Below are 25459 nucleotides of genomic sequence, written 5' to 3' on the forward strand. Positions count from 1 at the left end.
GATGAAGTCATGAGCCCTAGCTGGCAGATCCAATCTTTGAGAGGTGATTGGATCATGAGGGCTGTGACCAAATCAATGGCTAACCCATGGATTGACTCATAATTTGATGGCATTATTGGGAGGCAGTGGAAACTCTCAGAGGTGGAGCTCAGTAGGTCACACCTAGTAGTATGTTCTTGGGGGATGCATCTTATTCCGGGTCCCTTTCTGGTTCTCTCTCTGCTTCCCAGCTGCCTTGAGGTGAGCAGGTCTGCTCCACCATACCCTCTGCACTATGATTCTCTGCATCACCACAAACACTGTGCTTTGCTGCATCTGATTGTAAAGTCATTCATGGGAAGGGCCAAAGAACTCAACAATCAACAGCAAGGAGCTTCCTAAGCAAAGGTATGTGTGGTGGCTAGGAGCTCATCAAGCTCGTCCCTCTTTTCAGGCCTGTCTCAACTATTGGTGGAGGAGGGCTCTCATGCTGCAGAATGAGGGCATGTTGACCAAGTATCTCTTGGTACTCAGCACTGGACAGTTCTTCAGTGGTAAATGTCACAGAGCTTGCCCAAAGTGGTGGTGCTACTGGATATTCTAGAGAGACAGCTTGTCATGCGCTCCATCTGCAACATCTCAAGATTTTGTAGAGAATCCATGAACTGTTTGCTGTGGGCTGAATTGTATCCCATCAAAATTCTCACATCAAAATCCTAACACCTAATGTGATTCCACTGGGAGAGGACTCTTAGGGAGATAATTAATTTTACTTCCAAAGAATTGGTAACCTTATAAAAAGAGACAACAGAGAGATTGCCTCTTCTCTCTGCTCTGCACCATGTGAGGATATAAGAAGATGGCCATCTGCCAACCAGAAAGACAGTCCTCACCAGAACCCAAAAATGCTGACACTTTGATCTCAGATTTCCAGCCTCCAAAACTGTGAGCAAATAAATTCCTGTTCTTGAGGCCACTCAGTTTGTGGTATTTTGTTATGGCAGCCCAAGCTGACTAAGACACTACTGAAATTGTGTTCCTTCACAATTAGTCTGTTGATAGACAGAATGCCCACACTGGCTCCTTTGCCAATTGCCAGCTAAAATCTTTCAATCCAAAAATGTTCAAATAAGATCTACTGCAAGTTTTCCAGTCTTCCCATCTGATAAATCAGATTGTTCCTTCACTCATTTTACCACCTAACTCCTGGATATGTGAGTAAAGAACTTGCAAGAAAAACAACAAAACATCATGCAATATCCCTAACTACATGTGTGAGTTATTCTTTGATGCATTAGAATGTCCTGGAAAGATTGGGACATTGATAAGTAAAAAACAAAACTGAACAAAACATTCAGAATAATGCTAATTGTATGATTTAATATGCGTAAAAAATTAAAAGTTAATGTTTATGTATATATACATATATGTTTATATAAATATACGTATGCATAAATACATAAAGAGGGAACTGGAACAATGCATACAAAACCATCGATAGTAGCTACTTCTAGGAGTGAGGTGTGTATTGAGAAGTTAGAAACACCAGAAATGTTTATGAAGGACTTTCATGTATTCTTCAGTGTACCTGAATACTGCAATGGTACAGATATGAAGTGTCTCCCAAAAGGCTGTGTTAAGGGTTTTGTTGCTAGCTGATGGGCTCTTAGGAAGCGATTGGATCCTGAGGGCTCTGATTCAATCAATTGATTAATCCCTTGATGCATTCATAATATGATGGCAATATCAAGAGGTATGGCCTAGTTAGGGGAAGTGGGTCACTGGGGTTGTATGTCCTAACTTGTACCCAGCCCCTTCCTCTCTCTTTCTCTCTCTCTCTGTCCTTCTCTTCCTCCTCCTCTTCCTCCTCCTCCTTTTTCTTCCTGGAGTGAGCAACTTTGCTCTACCATATACACCTGCTGCAATGATGCTCTGCCTCACCACTATGGATCGAGCCAATCATGAACTGAAACCTCTGAAACTATGGGCCAAAATAAACCCTTCCTTCCTTAAGTTGTTTTCTCTGATATTTTGTCACAGCAATGAAAACTGACCAATACAAATACTAAAGGTCTTAGTCTGAATCCCCAGAAGGCAGGCTCACCTTCTATGAGGAAGGATAAGCTCAGGGGGCAGGAGTGAGGGGTGATGGGTGTGAGGCAGGGAAGGAGTACTCACACAAAGATGTTATTGAATTGGCTATTTATAAAAATGACTGGTTTGTTTAATCCCATCAGACCCTTCCAAAAGAAGCTGTAAAAATTGTTCAGTCACAGGATCATTTCTGAGGTGGTAGAGAACAGGATGAAGAAGTTATTCTCCAGCTTTCTCTCCCATTGGTCCATGTCCATGTTAATTCTTGCACATTTTAGATTGCCTTCGTGAAGGTGCTGAGAAGGGTCCTGCAGTGGAGTCAAAGGGAAGGCCAGGCAGTAGGTAAGAGGTGCATGGCATGAGCAAAAGCAGGTTCCTCAGCAAGAAGTGGGTCAGACACAAAGAACTGGTGGCAGCACAGTATCTGGTTGCAGAGACTGATGAGACCAAGAGGATCTGAAAAATGTCTGATGTATTGAAAAATGAAGGCATATTTGTATATTGCATGTGTAAATAAAAATATAAGAGTGTTAATATTAGAATGATAAAAATGGTAAGTAACTTGTGAGTAATAGTTCAATTTCTCACTGTGGTAGTAAGACTTTCTTGTAACAGTGACCAAATACCTGGGAGAAATAATTTAAAGGAGGAAAGATTTATATTGCTTGTGGTTTCAGTCCATCATGGCTGGGAGGGCATAGTGGAGCAGAGCAGCTTATATCACAGTGCCAGGAAGCCACCACTGCCCTAGCTGTCTTTCTTCTTTTTCTTCTTCTTTTCCGTCAAGGCACCCAGCCTATGGGATGATGGTGCTCATATTCAGGACAGGTCTTCTCTCTTCTGTTTATCCTCTCTGAAAACTACCTCAGATACACCCAGAGGTATGCTTTACTAATCTCCTAGGTACTACTCAATACAATCAAATTGACAATCAAAATCAATTATCACACACACTTTTCAGATAAACACACAAATGCATCTCTCCTTCCCACTAGATACTAGATAGGGTGTTGTTACTGTAAGATGGAGATAACAATACTTCCTACCTTATACAATTATTGCGATGATTAAATTAGCTAATATACGTAAAGCATTGGACAGTGCTGGCACGTAGTACACATTGTGCACAAGCTGTTGTTCCAAGGACTATTGCTATAGAACAAACTTCTCCGAAGGAGTCTCCCTTATCTCCTCAGATGTTTTCTGTGCTCCACCTTCATGGCAGTAGCTTCAGGGCCGTGTGTAACCAACATGGCATCCCATCTTCCCACTGGTCTGCTGGGTGTGAGGTGCAAAGTTACAATATCACCCCCAGACCCCAGGGCAGGGAATGATCATCCCAATCCCAGGTAGCAAACTGCTAGATCTGTCTCCCAGGCCTGGGTATGTTCACTAATTCATCTCTTTCCAAGCCTAGAACTTGAAAGAAAAATTCTGTCCCCTCTCCCTTGTGCTTCACAGGGCGGTGACCCAGGCTCAGAGAAGGGAGTGGCTCAGGGTCACTGCAAGCAAAGGAAAGGGAAGGGTGGGATGGGGCACCATGGGTCTCCCTGCCAGTCCACTGTACTACTGAGCACACTTTGTAACATGTGCTTTCCAGGGGAAGACACCCCCCACACCCATCCCTCAGGAGCACACATTTTCTCTGCAATCGCTCATCCTAGTTTGCCTGCTAGAGTTGGCAGCAGCAAGAGGGTCCCTGGGGGCTTATGGACTGACTCACCAACGTGGGAGGCAAACCAAAAGCCTTTCTCTTGTTTTAAAATGTACTTTTAGGTTATTTAAATTCATTTTTCAGTGGGTATCTTCTTTGCATGGCTCAAAAATAAGAAATTTTAACAATCTAGCAATCTTGCTCCTCGTTTACCTAAAGGGGTTAAAAATATCTACAGAAAAATCTACACATGAATGTTTCTGGCAGCTATGGATCATGAGACACCATGGAGGAATGAACCAACCACATGAATCCTGTTGCCAAGTGACATGAGCTAATCAGAAAAGGCTATGCTGTACTGTAGTATATGATTCCAATTATGTGACGTTCTGGAAAAGACAAAACTAGGAGTACAGTAGAAAGGTCAGGTCAGGTGTAGTGTCACGTGTCTGTAATCCCAGAACTCACTTGGGAGGTGGAGGCAGGAGGATCTCCAGTTCAACGGTAGTCTAGGCTACATAGAAAGACCTCGTCATCAAGAGAGAAGATGGAGACAGAGATAGAGAGCAGAGAAGGAGGGGGAGGAGGGAGGAGAGTTGGAAGCCTGAGAGAGGGAGGGGGAAGGGGAGTAAGGGAGTCCAGGAGGAGAGAGAGATCACATATCAGGAGTTGGGGAAAGAGAGAGACGACTAGGTAGGCCACAGGCATTCTTATGCAGCGATGCAATTCTGTCATGGTGGATACATCCATGAGTGAACTCACCCCCATGTAAACTATGGATTCTGGGTGGTCAGTCTTGAGGTGTCTGTTTGTTAGGGTGACTTGTGTAACACCATGGCAGAGTACTACAGTACTCTTTTTCTCTCCCTCTGTTCAATTTTGCTGTGAACCTGAAAGCATTCTAAAAAAAATAAGTTTGCCAGGCTGAAAGGTGAGGATGAATCTCACTGGAGAGTGAGTGTGCCTTTTTCAAGTCCCTAAAGTTCTTCTTGGTTCTAGGTGAACCATATGATAGAGGAGAATACCCAACTCCAGGTCAGAGAGGAGGTCACTCACCCATAGTCACATAGCTAGGTGGAGACTCCAAATGGGTCTGTTGGAGCCTGAATCCACAAACCTCAGCCACATAGCCTTCCCCACCCCCACCCCAGTTTCCCCATCTGTGGAGTGTGGGGACCTATTCTCCCACATCATAGAGGTATGCTGTCCTTAGAAAGAATACACCTAACCTACAGGCAATATACTGGCTTAGTCACAGAGGCTCCCCCTCAAAATGTACAGGTGGTTAATATAATCTTTATTGGCAGAGTGCCCCTGACATTTGATAAAAATTGAGAGGGCGATGTGCAGGAACCCTACTCAGTTGGTCAAAACAGCCTATAAGATCTATAAAAACTGAGAAAATAAAAAGGCCCAACAAGCCTACATCTTCATCCAAAATAAATGGGTTTGAAAAGCTGAAACTAGAGGTCTTACCACAGACCCGTAGGGAAGAATCAATTCACATACTGTAAGGAGGACAGGCACTGGAAGAGACACTTTTTTTTATTGTTTTATTATTCATATGTGCATACAAGGCTTGGTTCATTTCTCCCCCCTGCCCCCACCCCCTCCTTTACCACCCACTCCGCCCCCTCTCTCTCTCCCCCACCCCCTCAATACCCAGCATAAACTATTTTGCCCTTATTTCTAATTTTGTTGTAGAGAAAGTATAAGCAATAATAGGAAGGAACAAGTGCTCCTGGTTGAGATAAGGATAGCTATACAGGGAGTTGACTCACATTAATTTCCTGTGCGTGTGTGTTACCGTCTAGGTTAATTCTTTTTGATCTCACCTTTTCTCTAGTTCCTGGTCCCCTTTTTCTATTGGCCTCAGTTGCTTTTAAGGTATCTGCTTTAGTTTCTCTGCGTTAAGGGCAACAGATGCTAGCTAATTTTTTAGGTGTCTTACCTATCCTCACCCCTCCCTTGTGTGCTCTCGCTTTCATCATGTGCTCAAAGTCCAATCCCCTTGTTGTGTTTGCCCTTGATCTAATGTCCACATATGAGGGAGAACATACGATTTTTGGTATTTTGGGCCAGGCTAACCTCACTCAGAATGCACGAAGAAGAATGAAATGTTATCATTCGCTGGTAAATGGATGGAATTGGAAGAGACACTCTTAAATAAAAAGGACGAGCTTGAGCCAAAACCTTAGACATTAAGAGTCAATAGCCACTTTGTGGAGGACTGAAGAAGTCCCAGGGGGCTCTTAAGCCCCTTTTAGCCCCAAACATTATTTCCCCACAAAAGTCCTGGGGGGACAATTGACAGGGGGGAACAAGCCCATAAGCTTCACCAGGGCTACATATTAATTTTTAACAATCCCTTTAGCAAAAAGAACTAATCAAATTGTGCCTATCACAGGAGTGTGGGAGGGAACGCCAAGAGCAGGTTTCCTACAGCACTAGAGTGCAGCCTGGGTGACATGCACTTAACTCACAGTTTTCTTTCTTTTTTTTTTTTAACTAGGTCGGGGTGGGGGGCTCCAGCATAAGCCAAAAAACCTGCTGGACAAATTCTAAAAGAGCTGTGACACTTACTCACAGTTTTCTATATGTACCATTTCCCTGATAGGATAAGCCTTGCTTGTAAGCTCAGTGCTTGAGTGACCTTCTTCCCAAAGAAGCAGCAAATGCAGGTAAAAGTGCCACCTGAACAGATACTTCATCTCCAGCTGTTAACCCCTTGCACTCCATCTTATGGATCTAATAGTAACTTGCAGTTCTGGAAAGGCACACATACTCTGGGACTTTGAACATGCTATTCCTGCTGTCTAGAATGCTTGCTACCACCTCTTCCACATGGCAGTTAGCCAGCTTCTCCCTTTTTTGGGGGGAGGGGATAAGGAGAGGAGGGCTGGTTGCTTTTTTGCAGTGCTGGGAATGGAACCCAAAGCCTCATACATGCTAGGCAAGCACTCACCTACTCTAGGCAAGCTTACATCTCCAGCCTTAGCTTCTCTTCAGTCACTGTCTTCAAGAACCATTCCCTGAAAACTCCCAATCTCTAACTGGATTAAGGTTCTTGACTTTCTCAGGAATGGAACTGGTCACATTCCATTGCAATTTCCTATTTGCTTGTCAGTCTGTCTTACTGCCCATCACTCTCTCTGAGGGAAAGGCCTATGATTTTGTTGTCATTGTTTTTCCAGTATCTAGCAGATGTTAGCCAAATCATTGTACTTGGTATTTATTGAATGAAAAAAGAGACTTGTTCATAAGATTTTATAGTTTGCAATTTTTTAATTTATTACTAACATAATTAGGGTTAAAATCCAGTTTATCTTATTTCAGTGATTTTACCATGAGACTTACATCCTTTTTTATTTATACACTACTCTTAGGTACATGATAGAAGTACATGTTAGTGCCAGGTTCTTAAGTGGCCTGTCAGGAATATTGGGGAAAGAAGAGGACCCAGAGCAGTTACCCTAACCTCCCTCAGGGAAAGGGACTAGTGGGGGAAGATGGCCTTGGGGCAGGCCTGATGCCCCACCACCAGATGGCAGAATGGAGGGGATGGGGCCAAAAAGAGTGAGCAGGCTCTCTCTCCTGGAAAAGAAAGTAGCATTCCTGTGGCAACTGGTCTTTGTTTCATGCTCAAGCTCTAGCAGCTCCCTATGCCCTGCAGGATAGTCCTGGGTTCCCATCTGATTACGCTGTGATCTTGAGTAAGGCCCCTCCCCTCTTGCCACCTCAGTTTTCCATCTCCATTCAGAGTTTGAGAGCAGATTGCCAACTTGACTGCCAACTCCAAATGCCACCTCTGCAAAGAAAAGGAGGGCTGCCACCTCTCCAGCATTGAGAACTCTGTCTTTCGAACAAACCCATCCTTTGCTGACCTGCTGGAAGGTACTTACAGATTCCCTGCCAGAGTTCTAGTAAGGGCAATGGTTTTGCCAGGAATGGAAATATTTGGGAGGTAGATAGGGAAATAGTCCTAGTATCCCTCATACCATTTTATACAGGTGGCCTCAGTATGAGGCTGGGTAAGGTTTGTGGTCCCTATTGTGCACATGGAAAAATTCAGGTCTAACAGAGAGCAGGACTTGCCCAGTGAACCATTGGGAAAGCCAAGGCCTCTTTTATACCTATGCATGGGGGAGGGGAGTTGAAAGGTAGTATGTAGCTTAAAGTAGCCAGTCCTGAGAAAATAGTTAGTGGAGGGCCCAGCAAGGCCTGTGCAAACCCAGGCTTCCTAGAAGGTTTGGGTTGGGGCATTCGTAGGGCACAGAGCTACCCACTCTGCTAAGCAATCACTCAGTGAATGTTCACCAAGCTCCTTGGAACCAAGAGGAAATAAGATGTGCCCAGAGCCCAGTCATGATCAACAGCTTACTGTGCAGCTTTTGGGGGCTCCTGGAAATATCTTATAGAAGATGTCCCTGTCTTAGGCCTGCCACCTGATACTTTAGCTGAGCAGGTAGAGGCCTTTGAATAGCCTTGCCTAGTCAGAAGTAGCCATGCTACTTCTGGAGAACAGAGGATCAGAATCTTAAACCCTGTTCCTTGGCATGGTCCTGAATTTTAGGTGAAGGAAGCAGGTTGGGGAAGAAGTTGTGAGGTTAGGATCATATGCAACTGGACTGCTGTCAATGGCCATCATCTTTGGAATGGCAGCCTCCCTATGGATTGCTGTACCTTCCAGTCATTTCCTAAGAGTCCTGCCTAGACTTATATACTAGTAGGGCTTGTGGGAAAAGCAGAACCCCCTGCTCTTTGGTCCTCAAACTCAAGGTCACTCTTTAGCAAGTAGTATTGATCATGGTCCTCTGGGGCCCCTGAAGACCCAGAGTGAGTATGTTCTGTGGGCCAAGGCACTCAGAAGGGCTTTCTGTAGAGGTCTAGTCTGAGATAAACTGTAGAAAATCCAAGAGAAAGTAGATTCTAGCTGGGAGGTACCACAAAAGTAAAGGTGGGAACCAGCTTGGGCTGGAGGCTGAAATGGATAAAGATCATCTCACTATGGTCAACAGACTTCCATCTCCTAAAAACTCCTTTCTACTCCTCCTTCTTGAGCTATTTCAGTCTTGTCAGTCAAGATGACTAGGTTGATCAAGAGAGAACTAATTTGTCCCCATTTATATTCATCAAAGAAATTAATATGCTGCTCAGAGAAATGAAAATGTTGTTCTGAGCCATTAAGGCCAGCTGGTTGGTGGCAGGGACTTGGAAGGTCATGATAGGGTGAACCCTAGACTTCACCAATCCTTCTCTTTGACAATCCTTATCACCTGCAATTCAGTTTCTCTTTGCAGCAGCTCAGAACCTTGGGCCTCAAAAACCAGAGGAAGATCCTGTGGCCTCAAAAGGCATTCTGGGGACAGGTGGGGAGCAGGGAGCCCCAGCCATTTGGTCTGGATGGCTGTCAATCTGTGTTCCCACTGGCCAGTCACATAAAAGGCCCATTCTGCCACCCATTCAGAGATGAGGTTTTCATCTCTAAGCAGCGAAGTACTGCTTCCCACAGGGAGGCACAAGGGAAAGGGAGCTTGGGCCTGCTATGCCGTTAGACCATGAAAGGCATGAGCCTGGGGCAGGACACCCAAGCAACCTGTCTGCCTCAAGCCCCCAGATTCCCAGTCACCAGAGTCCTGAGTAAGACATGGGCAGAGATCCCACAGAAACCCAACCCCCCCATTTTAACAAGAGCAAGGATTGCTTTTCTTCCAGTCTAGGCAAGGCCAAAGAATGTCCTCCCACCCCAGTGAGGCAGGAGCACTGTGGGTCATGGCCAGCTCATGCTTCTTTCTCAGCGAGCCCAATAGATATGGCAGCTTCCAGAGCAAGGCAGGAAGATGAAAGCTTGGAGAAGATGGGGGGAATGTTAAAAGGTGGCACCTGAGATCCAGGAGAGCAGGGTCTAATTCATAGCTCCCTATCAGGGAGGGAAGCAGCCATACTCACAGCCCATCCCTGAAGAGGTGCAAACTGAGTTGGTAAGGTTGTCAATAAAAGCAGCACTCTCTGGCCCCTATCCCTCAGACCCATCCTCCAGCTGGGGGAAATGGGAGTGGACATTGCATGGGAGGGGGCCACAGAGTAGCTCTGTGAGCTGACCCTCCTGAGCCTGGACCCTTTCCACCATGGCCTGTCCATCTGCCTGAGAACCACGGCCCCTGTCACCAACCCACTGTGTTGCTTGGCAACTCTCCAGGATTAGCACTCTGCCTCCTCACATCCCTGACATCCTACCACTGGCTGAAGTTGCCATGGCAACTGAATGCGCACTGCGGCTATTTGCACAGCTATACCCAGTGTGAGAAGTGTCAGGCAAAAGTATGGATGCAGGTGGTTATCCATGGGCTGAGTGGTACCCAGTCTAACCCCAAGCCCATGGAGGAGCCAGACTGTCTTAACCAGGGCTTTGGGGTTTCTGGGCTTTTAAAGAACTGTGATCAGTCATTTTGCCTGTAATCCCCAACACGCTTTTGCCTTCCTTTGCAATGGTCCTTGGTAACAATAGAAATGCAGACAAGAGATGCAAATGAAACCACTAGTTGGACTTAGGATAGATTGCACCAGCATCCAGTCTTGACAAGTGAATAGGAGCCAGCCAGGAGGAGGAGCTGGTGTTCTGGAGAGGAAGCAGAAGCCTGGGCAAAGGTGGAACCTCTGTCTCCAGACACAGCCTCTAGCTTCCTCCTGGCCTGATGTCTCCGGCTCTCTCATCCAACAGACATTTTATGGTCCAGACAGGATCCAGTTCAATTCTGGACACTTAGTGCTGAGGCAGGCTAAATTAGGGACTCATAGAAAAATATTACATCTTAGATTAACCATGCTTTGGCTCAGGAACTGCCCTCACTTGGCTGGGAACTGCCCCTGCTCCTACCCAATCATTAATTATTGGGTGGGAGTCTCCTTGTTCTCCCCTTCTCATAGGTTATTATAGGTTTTAAGAGCACCTGAAGAGCAGAAACACTCTCAGCTTCCGTCTTCCACCTGGGCCTCACTATGCTTCCCTTTATAATTCCCTTCCCTAACTTTTAATAATCTCCATTTATAGCCACGTGTCCTTATGAGCACATGATAAAAGCGAGAGCACACAAGGGAGGGGTGAGGATAGGTAAGACACCTAAAAAACTAGCTAGCATTTGTTGCCCTTAACGCAGAGAAACTAAAGCAGATACCTTAAAAGCAACTGAGGCCAATAGGAAAAGGGGAACAGGTACTAGAGAAAAGGTGAGATCAAAAAGAATTAACCTAGAAGGTAACACCCATGCACAGGAAATCAATGTGAGTCAATGCCCTGTATAGCTATCCTTATCTCAACCAGCAAAAACCCTTGTTCCTTCCTATTATTGCTTATACTCTCTCTACAACAAAATTAGAAATAAGGGCAAAATAGTTTCTGCTGGGTATTGAGGGGGGGGAGCGGGAGGGGGTGGAGTGGGTGGTAAGGGAGGGGGTGGGGGCAGGGGGGAGAAATGAACCAAGCCTTGTATGCACATATGAATAATAAAATAAAAAAAAAAAATATCCACGTGTCCTGCCATGGATTCTTCCCAGTGGAATACAAAGAATTTGGAAGTCTTTTAATCACAGACTGCACCAGCGCTGTTAACAGTGCCACCTGACACTAAACCAGCATTACTAACACATTGAATAAAATTTGAATTTGTGCAATGTGTCAGGTCCTGCAACCTCTCCCAACACTAATCTCTTTGAGCCTCAGTTTCCCCACCTATGAAATAGACACAATTCCATGAAGGCTCTGGGCAGGAGTTCTTAGGTTGAGATGGGGTGAATTTTTTTTTCTTTGTTCTTTGGCTTGTAACACCTTTTTCCCTTAATGAAAAATAAAAAAGAAGTCTGATATAGTGGACACCTGTAGTCTTCAGATTCCCTAATTGTTAACACTGGGCCACTTTTGCTTCATCCTCTGTTTCTGTGTGTCTATACTGTCTGTATACAATTTTCACCCCCCATTTAAAAGGAAATCGCAGCAGATATCCTGCCATTTCTCCTGACATTTTCAGGCCACATCAACTAAGACAAGAATAGTCTTCTATGTAACCATCTAAGAAAACTTAATCATTCATTATCCACGACAGGACAGAGGAACAACACCTGAGTCCCTGCTAGGTTCTTGGAGCATATGGGGGCATGAAAGAATGTCACCTTTGACCAGGGAGAGAGGGCAGGTGCGTCCATCATCTGGCCGGTGGAGAGGGAGAACACTGCGGGTGAGCTGGGACTGCAGAGAACTCTTTTCTTGCAGTGCCCTGACCTTAAGCACCAACCTCCACTTAGTAATTTCCCCCCAATTATCAATTATTCCTCCAAAAATATTTGCATAGCCTTTACAAAAAAAACAGTATTCAAAGTTCTCACGCTGCATTTGGCTTGGTCTCTTACTCTAGAAGGGTCAGGGAGGGTGATGGTAATGGAACACGGCTTGGAGCACCCCGAGCCTGGGTCAGGATGGAGGAAGCAGCAAGTCCTGGGCCGGGGGAACCAAGTGCCCCAGGCCGTGGCTGTGCAGACCCGGAGGTTTTACAGAGGCAGCTCCCGCACTGGTCCCGCCCCCTAGCAACTGGCCCAGCGTCCCTCCCTAGAGACGGAGCGGACAGACAGCCGAGACTGCTCCGTGGAGCCGGTAGGTTGGTAAGGCGGCGGGATTGCCAGGGCAGGAAAGCCTCGGTAAGGCGCAGGGGGCGAGTGGACCCTAGCCCAGGGTCCCCAATCCTGTCCTAGAGTCTGGGTGCCCAACCGAGCCTTGACCAAGGGGAAGAAAGTAGGGGGTGCACTTTAAACAGCCTTGCAGTGAAGTCCTGTATTTAGCAGACCGTTTGGAGGGACCCACCCCCACGATGAGAATATGACACTCCCTCCCTCCCCCCGCCCGCCCCGGGGGCAGGCTCCTGCTGGGAAGGGGCCAAGATTTTGGTCCTCATCAGCCACCTAATCTTTCTCTATATCGGGACCACAGAGTTTTTACAGAGATTACCTTCATTTCTTCCTTTACCTACCCTGTTCTTTAATTCATTGGTCCATACAATCATTCTGGAAATACATCTAGGTATCTGCTGTGTGCCAAGTCTGTACCATCCCCATGCAAAGCACCCAGTTCCCAGAGATCAATGTTACTTGAAAATTCCTGTCCAGCTGGCCAGGGACAGAAATGTATACATATAATTCCAGGATACGTTCACTGGAGTGAGGAGTCTCAGGCAGCTGTGGGGATGGGGTTGCATCAGGTGAATGCTTCAAAAGGGTGGAGAGAACCCCAAGTTTGAGAGAGAAATAACCACCCATAGTATTGTCTGTCTAGTAACCCAAACAAGAGCTGAGACTTCTAAAATCCCTTCAAGTCACATTTGTCAAATGAGAGCTTACAAAGATCCCTGTGGTGTGAAACAGATGTGCACAGTTCTTTCTGGACCATGGTTGGGTGACTTAGAAGACTTCCTACTTAGGCACCCACTTTGCAGAATTTCAAGGCTCCTCCATACACAGTTTGAGTGCCAGGAACATAGACCTTTACCCAGAGGGGAAGACCTCAAGTTCTGTTCTGGTTTTGCCAATTCTTTGCGAGTGTCTTTATTTCTCTAGACCTGAGTTTCCTTGTTTGTAAATTGCTGATAATAGTATTATCTGTTGTAAGGATCAAATAGTCCTGCCCATCTGCATGCATTTATCCAATTGCTCTACTTATGATCAAGTCACATGAGGCTGAATGTCAGTCACTCTAACCTGAAACCTCTAGTTCAAGCCAACAGGGCTCTGAGGTGATCTGAGTGAGGAGCAAAAAGAACTTGGTCACACTGGCTGTGTGACTTTGGGCAGGTCACTTAACCTTTCAAGCTTAGTTTTCCCAACTATGAGAAAGAAAGATAGTCTCAGTATCCACCTCAGAAGTTTAAACGAGATAATGAAATCTGTTTAAGCCCTAGTAACATTCACCATCCCCAGCACCCAGGTCCACCCCCTGCAATCTCACCAGCTAGTTCCCTCCCACAAATGGATTGGAAGAGAGTCCCAAGAGTGACCGGTGGCAGCAGTGACTAGCAACTCCTTGCTAGGAACCATGTCCTTATCTCTCCTGCCAGCCACTGTCATTCCCAGGCAGAGACTGCTGTCATCCATGGGACTGTGACAGGAGTCAGAGGTCTCTCTGTCAGTGACAGCTCCTGCACATGCTAGCCATGTACAGGTACCCAGAGTTGGGGACAGCTGGAAGAAAGCTATGGTCAGGGGCTGTGGGATGAAGGAAAAACAGGGTTCTGATTCTTCAGCAAGCTATCCTACCTTCCTTCTTGGGATAGGCCTCGATGCAAACCCCCTCCCCTACTGCTAACCTGCCCAGTAGAAAACAATTTACAGGTAGGGGACAGCAAATCCACCCATCACTGACCCCTTTCATCCCCAGCAACACTGAACTTTCCCAGATATCTGTGCACCTGCCATTTCTGTTCACCAGTAAAGCAAGCTAAGCATCTTCAAACCTATTTGTATGCTAGGGAAAGCTGGTGTGGAATGTTATCCTGTGGAACTGGGACACTGGCCTTTCTAATCCCTGCTATCATCTTGTTCGAAGATGAAACAGACATCTGTAGATTTGCAGGGTGATGAAGCTGAACCTCAGAGGATCCTCTGTCCTTAGGGGGTTTTGAAAAGGGCTGGCAACTGTGAAACAGCTGGCCACCAATAAGTGAGTTCTAGTTGGAGACGCCCTGACAGGCCTAACTGGCTAGAGGCTGTGTGTCTGGGGCTTTCCGCCAGAACCCCTGCCACAATTCATCAGGAGACCTACAGCAGCCAGTCCCACTAGGTTGCCAAGACAGTGAATGGCAGTTACTAAAACACCCAACAAAAAGAGTGACCTATACTGCGAACTCCTGGCTGCCTTGTCCTGGTATACAGAGAGGGTAGGTGGGAGGAGGAAGGCTTGCTAGCTTATTACTCTTATTACCTTTGGTTAAGATGTGTTTTTTTTTAACTGAAATTTTAACTGAAATATTCTCTTTTGTTTTTTGGGGTTTTTTTTTTTTTTTGCACCAGCATTACATGAAAACCTCTTCTTCCCCATACCTTTATCCAATTTCTTGTAAAGTTCTCCTGCCCAAGGATTTTGCCTGGTGATTGCACTTCAAGGTAGCCAAAAACAATAGTGGCTTGGTAAGGGCTTGACAATAAACATGAACCTTTGTCCTCAAGGTGGTGGATGTGCATCCAGTCCAGTTGTATCTGCTACTCCTTTTGCAAAGACAGGAGGTGTATGTCCCCTGAACTGGGCTGACACCCAGAGCCAGGGTGAGTGAGTACCATTTCGTTGCTGATAGGGCAATCTGTGGGCCCATGGAGGATCAGGGTTGGGATCCTGCTGGGGAAGCCATTTAGCCCTCTGACTCCTGGGGTATGGTGGGAGGTGGGGTGAACAAGCATGGGTGGGGCTTGGCATGGGTCATAGCCTCAGGCTAGTGAGGCCTTGCACCCACATGAGGGAAGCAGGCCAATCCAGCAGAGTTGGGTTGGGACAGTAGGGCTACTGGCTGAAAGTCATTTGGGGGAAATTCACTGAGCTCTGGGCCTCCCTCCTCATCCCCCTACTCCTGAGAAGCCAGGCCTTGCTCTGTCTAAAATAAAGGAGAGGGAGGTATGGAGGCACCCAGCAGACATCTGCACAACTTCCCTCACTCAGCCCTTAATTCTATAGGGCTGGTTCAACACATGCAGCATCCAGTGTGGGGCCCACTTCCCCTGGTGGGACCCTAGGCACTATGTCTATCCAGATTAGAAGACCATTCCCTTTTCTCTCCCCCTTTTGTTATTGTGGTTTGTTGTCTGGGACTTGTGGGTTCCATGTATCATAGTACCAATGGGGCCTGAAACAGAGACTGGCAAGACCTGAATGGTACCAGTGTTTTCTCCTAGGATCTCTGGCTGGGGCACTTCTCTGAGGAGCAGTATGGAGAAGCAGAACAGAGAAGGCTGCAATGCAGGAAGATCCTCTCAGGGCCTACAATGTGGTCCTGAGAGGGTTCCTGGAAGCCTAGAGTTTGTTCTGAAGAAGAGTTCTCAGGGACCATATTGTGAGCTGGAGAATCCTCCTCCAGGCCTTGACCCCAACACCCCACATTTACCCATGTCCCTGCCCATAGTCTCAGATTTGGGGCAGCCCCGGAAGTCACCACTGACAGATACTGAAAAGAAGTATCCATTGATGAAGCAGCGTGGGTTCTACTCTGATATCCTCAGTCCTGGAACCTTGGATCAACTTGGGGTGAGGGGTAGCTGTTCTCGGCCAAGCTTGAGCCCTCCCTATGGGCTCATCTTTTCATCTTCTTCTCTATCAATTAATCTGTTCATTTAGCCATCTGTCTGTCCAGCTATCTAATTGACCATCCATCTACTCACCCTTCTGCCCATATAACCATAAATACATATGTACCCATCCATCTAGCTGTCCATCCTTCTGTCCATTCATTTACAACTCACCACTAAGCTCTTGCTACGTGTCAGGCCCTGAACTCACCACTTAGCAAAGACAAGATATTCATATCCCTATTGTGATGGGGTGATGGTTTGATGGGGAAGTCCCTTTCCTCCAACTTTGGTTAGAAAGTGGTCCATGAATGAGATGGCATATTGCTGAGTTCCATTCAGTGACCCTTGGGAGAGAAGTCACACACACAGAGACACCTGCTGGTCTTGCAGTACCTGTCTCATGGCTTAGCCCCAGGACACACACTGGGAATATTCTCAGTGAGGAAGAGAACTGTGCTGGACCAGAACAGGATAGCTATGGTTGCAACAGTTTGTCTCCCACTGTGGTCTCTGAACAGTGTGTGACTCAGTGGTTCTGCCTGACTCTCATGTTCCTGGGGTGCACCCTGGTAGGCCTAAGGGAAACACCTAGCCTTGGTCACCCTCCCGAGTCCTAACTGTCTCTGGGATGTTTATGTACTCTCAGAACTCTGGGGTTTGGTTTCAGAATGTGTGTCGTGGCCCCTGCGTAAAACAGAACTTGCTGCGTCAGGCTGACCTTGACAAGTTCACCCCAAAAGGTCAGTACTCAGGAGGATGGAGTAGGTGGGCTCACTTAGAAGCAAGGCCTCTGACCTAAGGGAGATAGTCTCTTTTTGGCAGAAAGCCCCCATCTCCTCAAGGGTGAAATGAGGCTGGTAAGAGATAAAGGTGCATTGCAAGGGCCTGGGACAGGAAGAACAGGGCCAAAATAGCTTTTTATGAGGCCCTGGCCCCTCCGGGCTCACACCCTGTCAGGCACCTGGTCTCTCATCTATCTTCTCCCTGACTCTGCCTGGCCACAGGCAGCTGCTGAGTTTCCCACACCCCAGTGCGCCCACCTGGTTCTTTCCTGGCAATATGTGTTATTAGATGATTGGGGGTGGAGTTGTTGGGCCCCAGCCTGAGTCCTGCCATGCCTGTCTCTGCCTGCAGTCAGAACTTTTGAGATTCCTGAGGACTTTGAGGAGCGTGTGGAGCAGCAATGCATTGGGTCTACCACACGCCTGCTCACCCATACGGACTTCCCGCTGCGGGCCTACGAGCCCAAGGTGCAGGTGCCCTTCCAGGTGCTGCCGGGCCAGTGTCCCCGCAAGATTGAGATTGAGAGGTATGCTGGGGTGGGCTGTGGGGATGGCCTGTTCCCAGGAGGTGGCATCTGCTCAATCTAAAGGTTGAGGAACTGCAGACCACTTGGTGAATAACCCCATGGCACGGTGTATGCGCAAATGTTAAATCAAATCTAGTCTAGTCTCTTAATAGGCAGAGAATTGTGGAATCAGAAAAGGTGGCATTTAGGTAATGAAGTGGGACCAGGACAGGACAGAAGGGTAGTTGGAACCCAGGACTCTACCCCCAGCCATTGTACCACTTCCTGACGAGTCCCAAGGGGCAGAGGGCTCCAGAGGAATCTCTGGGCCACAGCTCTAACACTGTACTCCTGGGCCCTTACTGACACCTCTGAAGCCACCTTACATGAGGCGTTGTCCTGAGACACCTCCCTGTCCTGGCCAGGAGGAAGCGGCAGTACCTGAGCCTGGACATTGAACAGTTGCTGGCCAAAGAGGGCATTGACTCCAACAAGCTCATGCCCAGGCACCCAGACCCCCAAAATCCCCAAACCATTGAACAGGGCCATGACCCACTCTTCCCCATCTATCTTCCACTGAAGGTAAGCCAAACTGCCATGGATTGCCAGTCGACAGGTGGGGGGCGGTGAGACCCCAGCTGAGAATCAGAAGTTAGACCCCAAAGGGGATCTCTGCTCCAGCCATGAGCACTCACTTGTCAAACAGGACAACTGAATAATCAGAACACACCCGTTACCTTGAGCATCCTAGGCTGTAGCAGGAAGGATCCCAAGATCTCCCAGGACACTGACTCTCTGCTTCTTTCCTGGGAGCCTGGACAGCCTGTGTGCCTCACCTGTGTCCCCACCCCACCCACAGGCACCTAGAATCAGCTCAGTTGGATGGAGAAGTAGTGTACAGGACTCCCTGAGCAGGGCCTGCCTGAGGGTGGAAGACTGCTTTCTGGGCTACTGAAATAGGGAGACCAGGGATAGAGGAGGATATCAGTGTCACCTTATCAGGGTACAAATGGGGAAACTGAGTCTGGAGAGGAGAGAAAGGGACCACAGCCTGGTTTTCACTCACCTCTCCTCCCTTCCTCTATGAGGCCTTTAGTGTCTCTTGCCTGGTGGTTCCTGCTGGAGGCAGAGCTGAATCCAGATGCTGTTAACCTGCCAAAGGCTGTCTCCTGATAGCCCTGAATCTCCATTGCTTCCCAGTTTGTGTGGGGTGCTCAAGAAACCCAAGACCCACCTGTTTGTTCTTTCAGGCCTGACCTAGGTGTAGGCAAGAGAGCCCACAACTTGTGCTGAGTTCCCAAATGCTCTCTGCCTGAGTCTTGGTTGGCCTGGTGAACAGAAATCTGGTTCCCCCTCATCTACACCCTGTGTGCCCTTGGGAGCAGCTCTACCCAGCCATAGGGCAACTGCTTCCTCTGGACATTTGACTACTTTCTCCAGGTGTTTGACAATGAGGAGTTTGACTGCAGGACTCCCAGAGAGTGGCTCAACATGGGCTTGGATCCAGAGTCTCAGAACAGGAAACCTGTGCCTGGAAAAGCCCTCCTGCCCACTGATGATTTCCTGGGACATGGTGAGCAGGGCCAGCCCAGGATGGGGTCCTGTCTTTTCCCAGTAGCAGTCCTGGCAGGGATTCCTGGGCTGCTCTGGCAGGGATTCCTGGGCTCCCCTGGAACCTGGCTGCCATGGGAAGTAAGGGGTCTTTTGAGGCTTCCCAGCTGGACTCCAGGCCAGAGAGCTGGCCACATAGAGGCAGGGACCAGGGATGGTGTTGTGGAGAAGGCTGGAAAACAGGACAGCTAGATAGTGTCTAGTATTTTTTTTTAAATCTTTGATTTATTAGTAATAAAAGATACATGTGCTCATTAGGAATGTTCAAAGGTGAATAAGGGGCATGATTAGAGTCCTTCCATCCCACCACCCAGAAATCATCCTTGTTCCAGCTATAACTATAGCCTCTGAGCTTTTCCCTCTGTGTGGGCAACACACACTGTCACACACTTTCTCATAGAAATGCACCCTGCCACACACATTCACAATCACACACCATCCCACATACATTTTTACTACACACTAATGTATCCCAACTGTCACATCACCCATTGGCCACCACAGTACCCCACCTACACATACCCATAGATGCTACATAGATTGGCATGTCTTGTCTATGTCTGCCCAGAGTGCTTCTCCTTTGGCCTCAAGTCTTTCCTGGTGGCCATGGAGGCTTTCTCCAGTTGCCTGCTGTCAGAAACAGGGCCAAGGTGAGTGCTCATGGCTCCCTCCTGGCCTGCATAGCTGGGTCTCTGTGGAGGCTTCCTGGGAAGGTCAGGGTTCTAAGTTTGGAGACTGGAGATGGCTCTTCCCCCATTCAGGGAAGGCTACTCTGCTCCCTGACGTTTGGGTGGACATGATGCCCATGGAGTGGGTAGTAGCCCCAGTTGGCCAGTCCCCAAGTAGAAGACAGGATTGTAAGACCAATGACTGAGGCAGGGTGTGATGGCTCATGTCTGTAATCTTAGCTATGTAGGAAGCATAGATAGGAGGATTTCCGTGCAAGGCCAGCCCAGGCAAAAGGCACAAGACCCTATGTGAAAAATAACTAAAGCAAAAAGAGCTGGGGGCACAGCTTAAGTGGTAAAGTGCCTACCTAGCATAAGGACCTGAGTTCAAACCCCAGTACCCCCCCCCAAAAAAGAGAACAATGACCAGTTTTAAGACTGTGCTGCCTCCCTAGCTCACAGGGAGCTCAACTTCTATTGAGCAGGTTGCAAATTTATGTTTCATTTTAAAAATGCATTAATACTAGAATCAATTTTTCTGACCTACACAAGAATTCCAGAATGTTCCCTTCAATTTGGATTTATTTACAGAAATAATTTAACTCAGTTGTTCCCAGATCTCTAACTCCCAGTGATAAAACCAGAAGGTTTGGGGGACCACATAACCTTAAGTGCCCCAAGCACCAAACTCCCCGTTTCACAGGGGCCCTGACCTTGGGCATAAGCACTAGGGTGGGAGTGGGCCACGTGGAGCATCTGCCCAAGACCTCTTGTTTTCCACTGGGGGCTTCTTGTGACAGCTTTTCCTCTGAGTTGAGCCAAGGCTAAGTCAGCATTTTTAAAAAGGGAACTTACTAGGAAAGGAAGGGGAAAGCAAACGGGTGAGGTAATGAACCAAGCCTTGTATGCACATATGAATAATAAAAGAAAAGGAAAAAAAAAACAGGTGAGGTATACTTCAGCAACCTTCTTTACTCATCTGATGTCAACAGATGGAGACTCTTTCCTTGGAATTCTAGCCCTTCCTTCCTTACCCCATGTACAGATCCCATTGGTTTGTTTTAAGCTATTGTGTGTTGGGGTCTCATCTGCTGGGCACCATGTGTGAACATCTTTTTTCTTCAACAGTTTCCATTCTGGGCACCAGTTTCCATTCTAGGCTTAGGTCCACATCTGTGACCAAGACAGAACAAAATTGCTTCTGCTCTTAAGAAGCTGACAGTAGCCTAACTAGGTACTGTGAGAGACACAAAAGGGATAATAGTCAGAGATGGTATTTTAATCAGAGATAATTCTCCAACTTGAGCAGGGAAAAAAACAGCAATGAGGCCACCTGAGTGAAGAATGTTTGGGCAAAAGGCATAGCCAATGCAGGGGCCCTAAGGCAGGAACAAGCTCAAAAATCACAGAAATAGGAAGCTGTGTAGTGATCTGGAGAGAAAGAAGTGAGGGGGCAGCAGCAGCAGGTGAACTACAGAACAGGACCAAAGTGTTCAGCCCAAGGAGGAGGCAGGAGACCCCTCCTTACCAAACAGGCTAAGGCCCAGACTCTGCTCTATCCTGCCCACTTCTGATACAAAGAGCCCAATGACTCTTTGGGGAGGGCTTCACCCTGGCCTTGGTCACCTTGAAGAGGTCCAACTCATCCATGATGACCACCCATGACAGGTACTCAGCAGTTTTCTTGTGTGCTTGAGGCTTTTTTACCTTCTGTCCCTGCCCCATTGGCCTCTGTCTCTGTCTGCCTTGGTAGATTGTACAGAGAGGCCTGGTCCTTCTGAGTCTTTGTGTGGCCAGGGGTTCATCAGCAGCCAGCTTAGCTTGGAGAAAGCAGGGCCCTTGTTCTACGGGAGCCACGGGGTGTTCTGGTGGGAAGGGGCCAGGCTAGTGACCTTTGAGATCTGTCCTGCACCTGCTGCCACATACAGAGGCCTCTCTCAGCTCCTGTGGCAAAGAGCACTGGTGGGGTGTCCCCTCCTGTTTTAGAGGACCCCAAGAGTCAGAGACTGGACTACAAATGGTGTGAGGTTGGCATCCTGGACTATGATGAGGAGAACAAGCTGTACCTGGTGCATAAAACGGATGAGAAAGGCTTGGTGCGAGATGAGACAGGGATGCCCATCCTGAATGGAGGAGTCACAGACAAAGGTATGAGCTCTGCCTCTCCCAGGTGGACTCCCAGCTCAGTCCTGGCCCATTCTCGAAAATCCCGCCACAGGCACCACCAACTCAGATCTGACTTCTGCCTTCAGTTTAATCTGTGGCTGTCTGTTCCCTGACCAGTAAGAACCAACAGACAGGTGACTCAGTCCCCAAGAAGGGCCAGGCAAAATGGTGCATACCTATAATCCCAGCTACTTGAGAAATGGAGGCAGGAAATCTAATTAAAGGCCAGCCTGGGCAAAGTTAGCCAGTCATGAGACCCTATCTTAAAAAACAAAGATCTGGTGCTATAATTCTAGTGGTAGAATACTTGCCTAACATGTATGAGGCCCTGGGTTCAATCCCCAGTACCGAAAGAAAAAAAGAAGAGAAAATAAGAAAGGAAGACAGGAGGGAAGGAGGGAGGGAGGGAAAAGAGAAAGGGAGACCCCAGGAAGGGCAAAAGGCTCAGTGAACTCTGAGCATCTGGCAGTGCTGCTTTTAGCATGATATGGAAAAGGAGCTTAGGCCCATGGATTAGTGAGGTTTGCTCCAGGTGTGGCATTGCAGAGTGAGGACCTGAATGACCTCTCCTGTGTAATTCCTTATCTGAGCACAGCTCTTTACAGTTTACAAAACACCTTGTATCCACCCATGACATCCTGTGAAGTAGGCAAAGCAGGGAATGTCATCATACCTATTTCATTCATTGGACAGGGAATAGGAGAAGGGAAAGCACTTGTTCAGGACCGACCACCAAGCATCAATGGCACAGCTGACCAAAACCCAGTACTCCAGCCCAGAGAGCCTGACTCTGTCCCCTTCTCCCTCCCACCCGGCCCCCAGGAAGGCCACCCCTTCTGGTATGTCAGTACTGGGTGCCACGGATCCAGCTTCTCTTCTGTGCTGAGGATCCTCGCGTGTTCACACAGCGTGTGGTCCAGGCCAATGCCCTGCGCAAGAACACGGAGGCACTGCTGCTGTACAACCTGTATGTGGACTGCATGCCCTCGGAGGGCCAGTGGCTCATCAATGAGCAGAGCCTAAGCAAGATCAAGCAATGGGCCATGAGCACACCCCGGATGCGCAAAGGGCCACAGTGAGTGCCTGCAAGCCTCCTTCAGGGGGGCCTTTCTGTGGGGGAAGTAGAGCTACCATGGGGTAGAACTCCCTGTGTGAGGTTTACCTATGTGGGACTGTCTTGCCCACTACATATGGACTTAGGACCCAAGCGATTTCTTGTTCATCTCCAGATCCCTTATTATCAAGTTGGACTCATGGATTCTTACTTCATTGAGAGGGTTACAATGCATTACTACCATTTTTTATTTTGATGCTCGGATCTGACCAATGGAAGCCTTTTCAGGCTATCCCTGTGTCTTTTTTTTTTAACATGTTCCCATTGTTCTCTGAGTACATCCTCACTTTCTGACACAGAAAGTGTCCCAGATCCAGCCTGAAATCATCCTTTTCTCTACAGAGCCCTGATTCACTTTAGAGGAATATTTAGAAGGCAAGATTTTGGCATTAGGTGTGTTTGTTGCTACTGGGAAATCTTTGCTTCAAGATTCTTAAGGCAAGACAGATCTGGGAGATATAGATAGATCGATAGATAGATAGATAGATAGATAGATAGAGTAAATATATGGGATATATATGACATTGCATTATATATAACCACACATATCTGTATTTTTATATCTATATCAATCCCTATCAGTCCATTGAAATTTCCTTTGTTGCTTTTTGCAACTGCATTGTAATTCATTGCATGATGAATCATGGTTTATTCAACCATTTTTCAATATGTTGACATTTAGGTCATTTTCAGTATGTTGTGATTACACATAATGAATGTTGCCATTAATAATCTTGCATATTTGTCTGTATTGATGGAGGTATATCTTTGAGGTAGATTCTTACAAATCAGATTGCTAGGTACAAAGATAATGTTAGGTACTGCCAAATTACCCTCCAGAAGGGTCTCATCATTTTGCATGCTCACCAGCAATGTGTGAGAGTGCCTGCTTCCCCATGGCTTTGCCAAGAGTGTGTTATAACACTATAAAATTTTTTGATTATCTAGAAGTAAGAAATGGTTTCTCAGTATAGTTTTATCTTATTATAAGTGAGGCCAAATATCTTTTCATATGATTAAGGATAGTTTTTATATCTTTTCTGACCTATCTAGTTATGTCTTTCATCCATTTTTCATTTGGAAAGACTAAGGCTTCTTAGTCTTTCCAATTTTTAGGCTTGTATATATACTAGGGTTATTGGTTCTTTATCTGTGCTATGTCATAAATATCTTTTCCTGAATTGTTACTTATGTTTTGACTTTTTATTTTTTCTTTTGGTGGTACTGGGGTTTGAACTCTTGCCAGCCCATGTTTTGATTTTTTAATGGTAGTTTTGCATATAAAAATCTTAGACAATTTTATTAATCTTTTCTTCAGTTGCATCTGCATTTTGAGGCATAGATGGGAAGTCCTCCTTTATAGGGAAGTTTTCTTCTACTACATATATTGTTTCAGTTTTTGCATATATTTTCTTGATTCAGCCCTATGTGGATCCAGTTTTACCTTTTTCCAAATGATTAGCCAGTTGTTCCAGCAGTATTTATTAAACTTCCATCTTTGGCCAAGTAATTTGAGATGCCACCTTTACCATCCACTAATTTCATATGTACTTGGGTCTGTTTGGACTTTCTCTTCCATTAGCCTGTCTATTCCTGCTCTTGCACTGTACTGTTTTATAGTATGTTTTAGTGTCTTGTAGGGCTAGTCCTCCTTGTAGCTTTTCCCTTTTAATGTTTTCCTGGCTATTCTTAAATGTCTGATTTGGTTTTGTATCTTCCTTTCTTCCCTCCCTTCCCTCCCCTCCTTCTCTCTCTCCCTTCCTTCCCCTTCTTCTCTCTCTCCCTCCCTCCTTTTTTTCTTCCTCCCTCCCTCCCTTTTTTCCTTCCTCCCTCTGTTCCCTCTTTTCCTTCCTTCCTTACCTCCTTTCCTTCCTTCCCTCCTTCCTTCTTTCCCTCCCTTCCCTCCTTCCTTCCCTCTCTCCCTTCCCTCCTTCCCTTCTCTTCCTACCCTTCTTCTTCCTTCCTTCCTTCTTTTTCTTTCTTTGGCAGGGTCTTGATATGTAGCTAGGGTAGCCTCAGACTCACAATCTTCCTGCCTCAGTCTCCCAAATGCTGGGATTACAGGTATGTGCCAGCATGCCCAGTTTGCAATGCTTTTTTATGTGAACTTTGCTTTACCTGGCTCTCTTATTGTTTCCATTTGTCTGATATATCCCTCTATTTTGAGCCTTTCTGAATTATTTTGTTTGATAGGTCTCTTGCTTTTGGCATATAGTTGGGTCTTACTTTGTGAGCCAAATGAAAAATCTTTTTCTTATAATAAGTGAGCTAAACAGTAGAGTGCCTACTTTTCAAATTCAAAACCCTGAGTTCAAACCCCAGTCCCACCAAGAAAAATAAAAAAGAGACTCACAAATCAGCTTCTTTGCAACATGTTTTGCCAGGTGCCAGTGGCTCATGCCTGTAATCCTAGCTACTCAGGAGACAGAGATCAGGAGGATTGCAGTTCAAAGCCAGCTTAGGCAAATAATTCACAAGACCCTATCTCAAAAGAACCCATCACAAAAAAAAGGGCTGGTGGAGTGGCTCAAGGTGTAGGCCCTGAGTTCAAACCCTAGTACCACAAAAAA

General features: G+C 46.8%; 1 protein-coding gene and 1 non-coding gene across 2 annotated transcripts in view; one reads left to right on the forward strand and one right to left on the reverse strand.

The window, feature by feature from the left end:
• Positions 1 to 6248: 6248 nt before the first annotated feature.
• LOC141413173 (U7 small nuclear RNA) lies at positions 6249 to 6308 on the reverse strand. The gene has a single exon (XR_012437984.1). It is a non-coding gene; the product is annotated as a U7 small nuclear RNA (small nuclear RNA).
• Positions 6309 to 12306: 5998 nt separating this feature from the next.
• Dnah1 (dynein axonemal heavy chain 1) overlaps positions 12307 to 25459 on the forward strand; it is a 63351-nt gene continuing 50198 nt past the window's right edge. Inside the window, 9 exon segments of the mRNA XM_074043876.1 lie at positions 12307 to 12371; positions 14933 to 15028; positions 15650 to 15998; positions 16710 to 16782; positions 17177 to 17351; positions 17756 to 17912; positions 18771 to 18903; positions 21596 to 21757; positions 22598 to 22850. Of these exon segments, the coding sequence (XP_073899977.1) occupies positions 15684 to 15998; positions 16710 to 16782; positions 17177 to 17351; positions 17756 to 17912; positions 18771 to 18903; positions 21596 to 21757; positions 22598 to 22850 (1268 nt within the window). The 5' untranslated portion in view covers positions 12307 to 12371; positions 14933 to 15028; positions 15650 to 15683.

This window comes from Castor canadensis, chromosome 10 (assembly GCF_047511655.1).
Source record: "Castor canadensis chromosome 10, mCasCan1.hap1v2, whole genome shotgun sequence".
Lineage (NCBI taxonomy): Eukaryota > Metazoa > Chordata > Mammalia > Rodentia > Castoridae > Castor > Castor canadensis.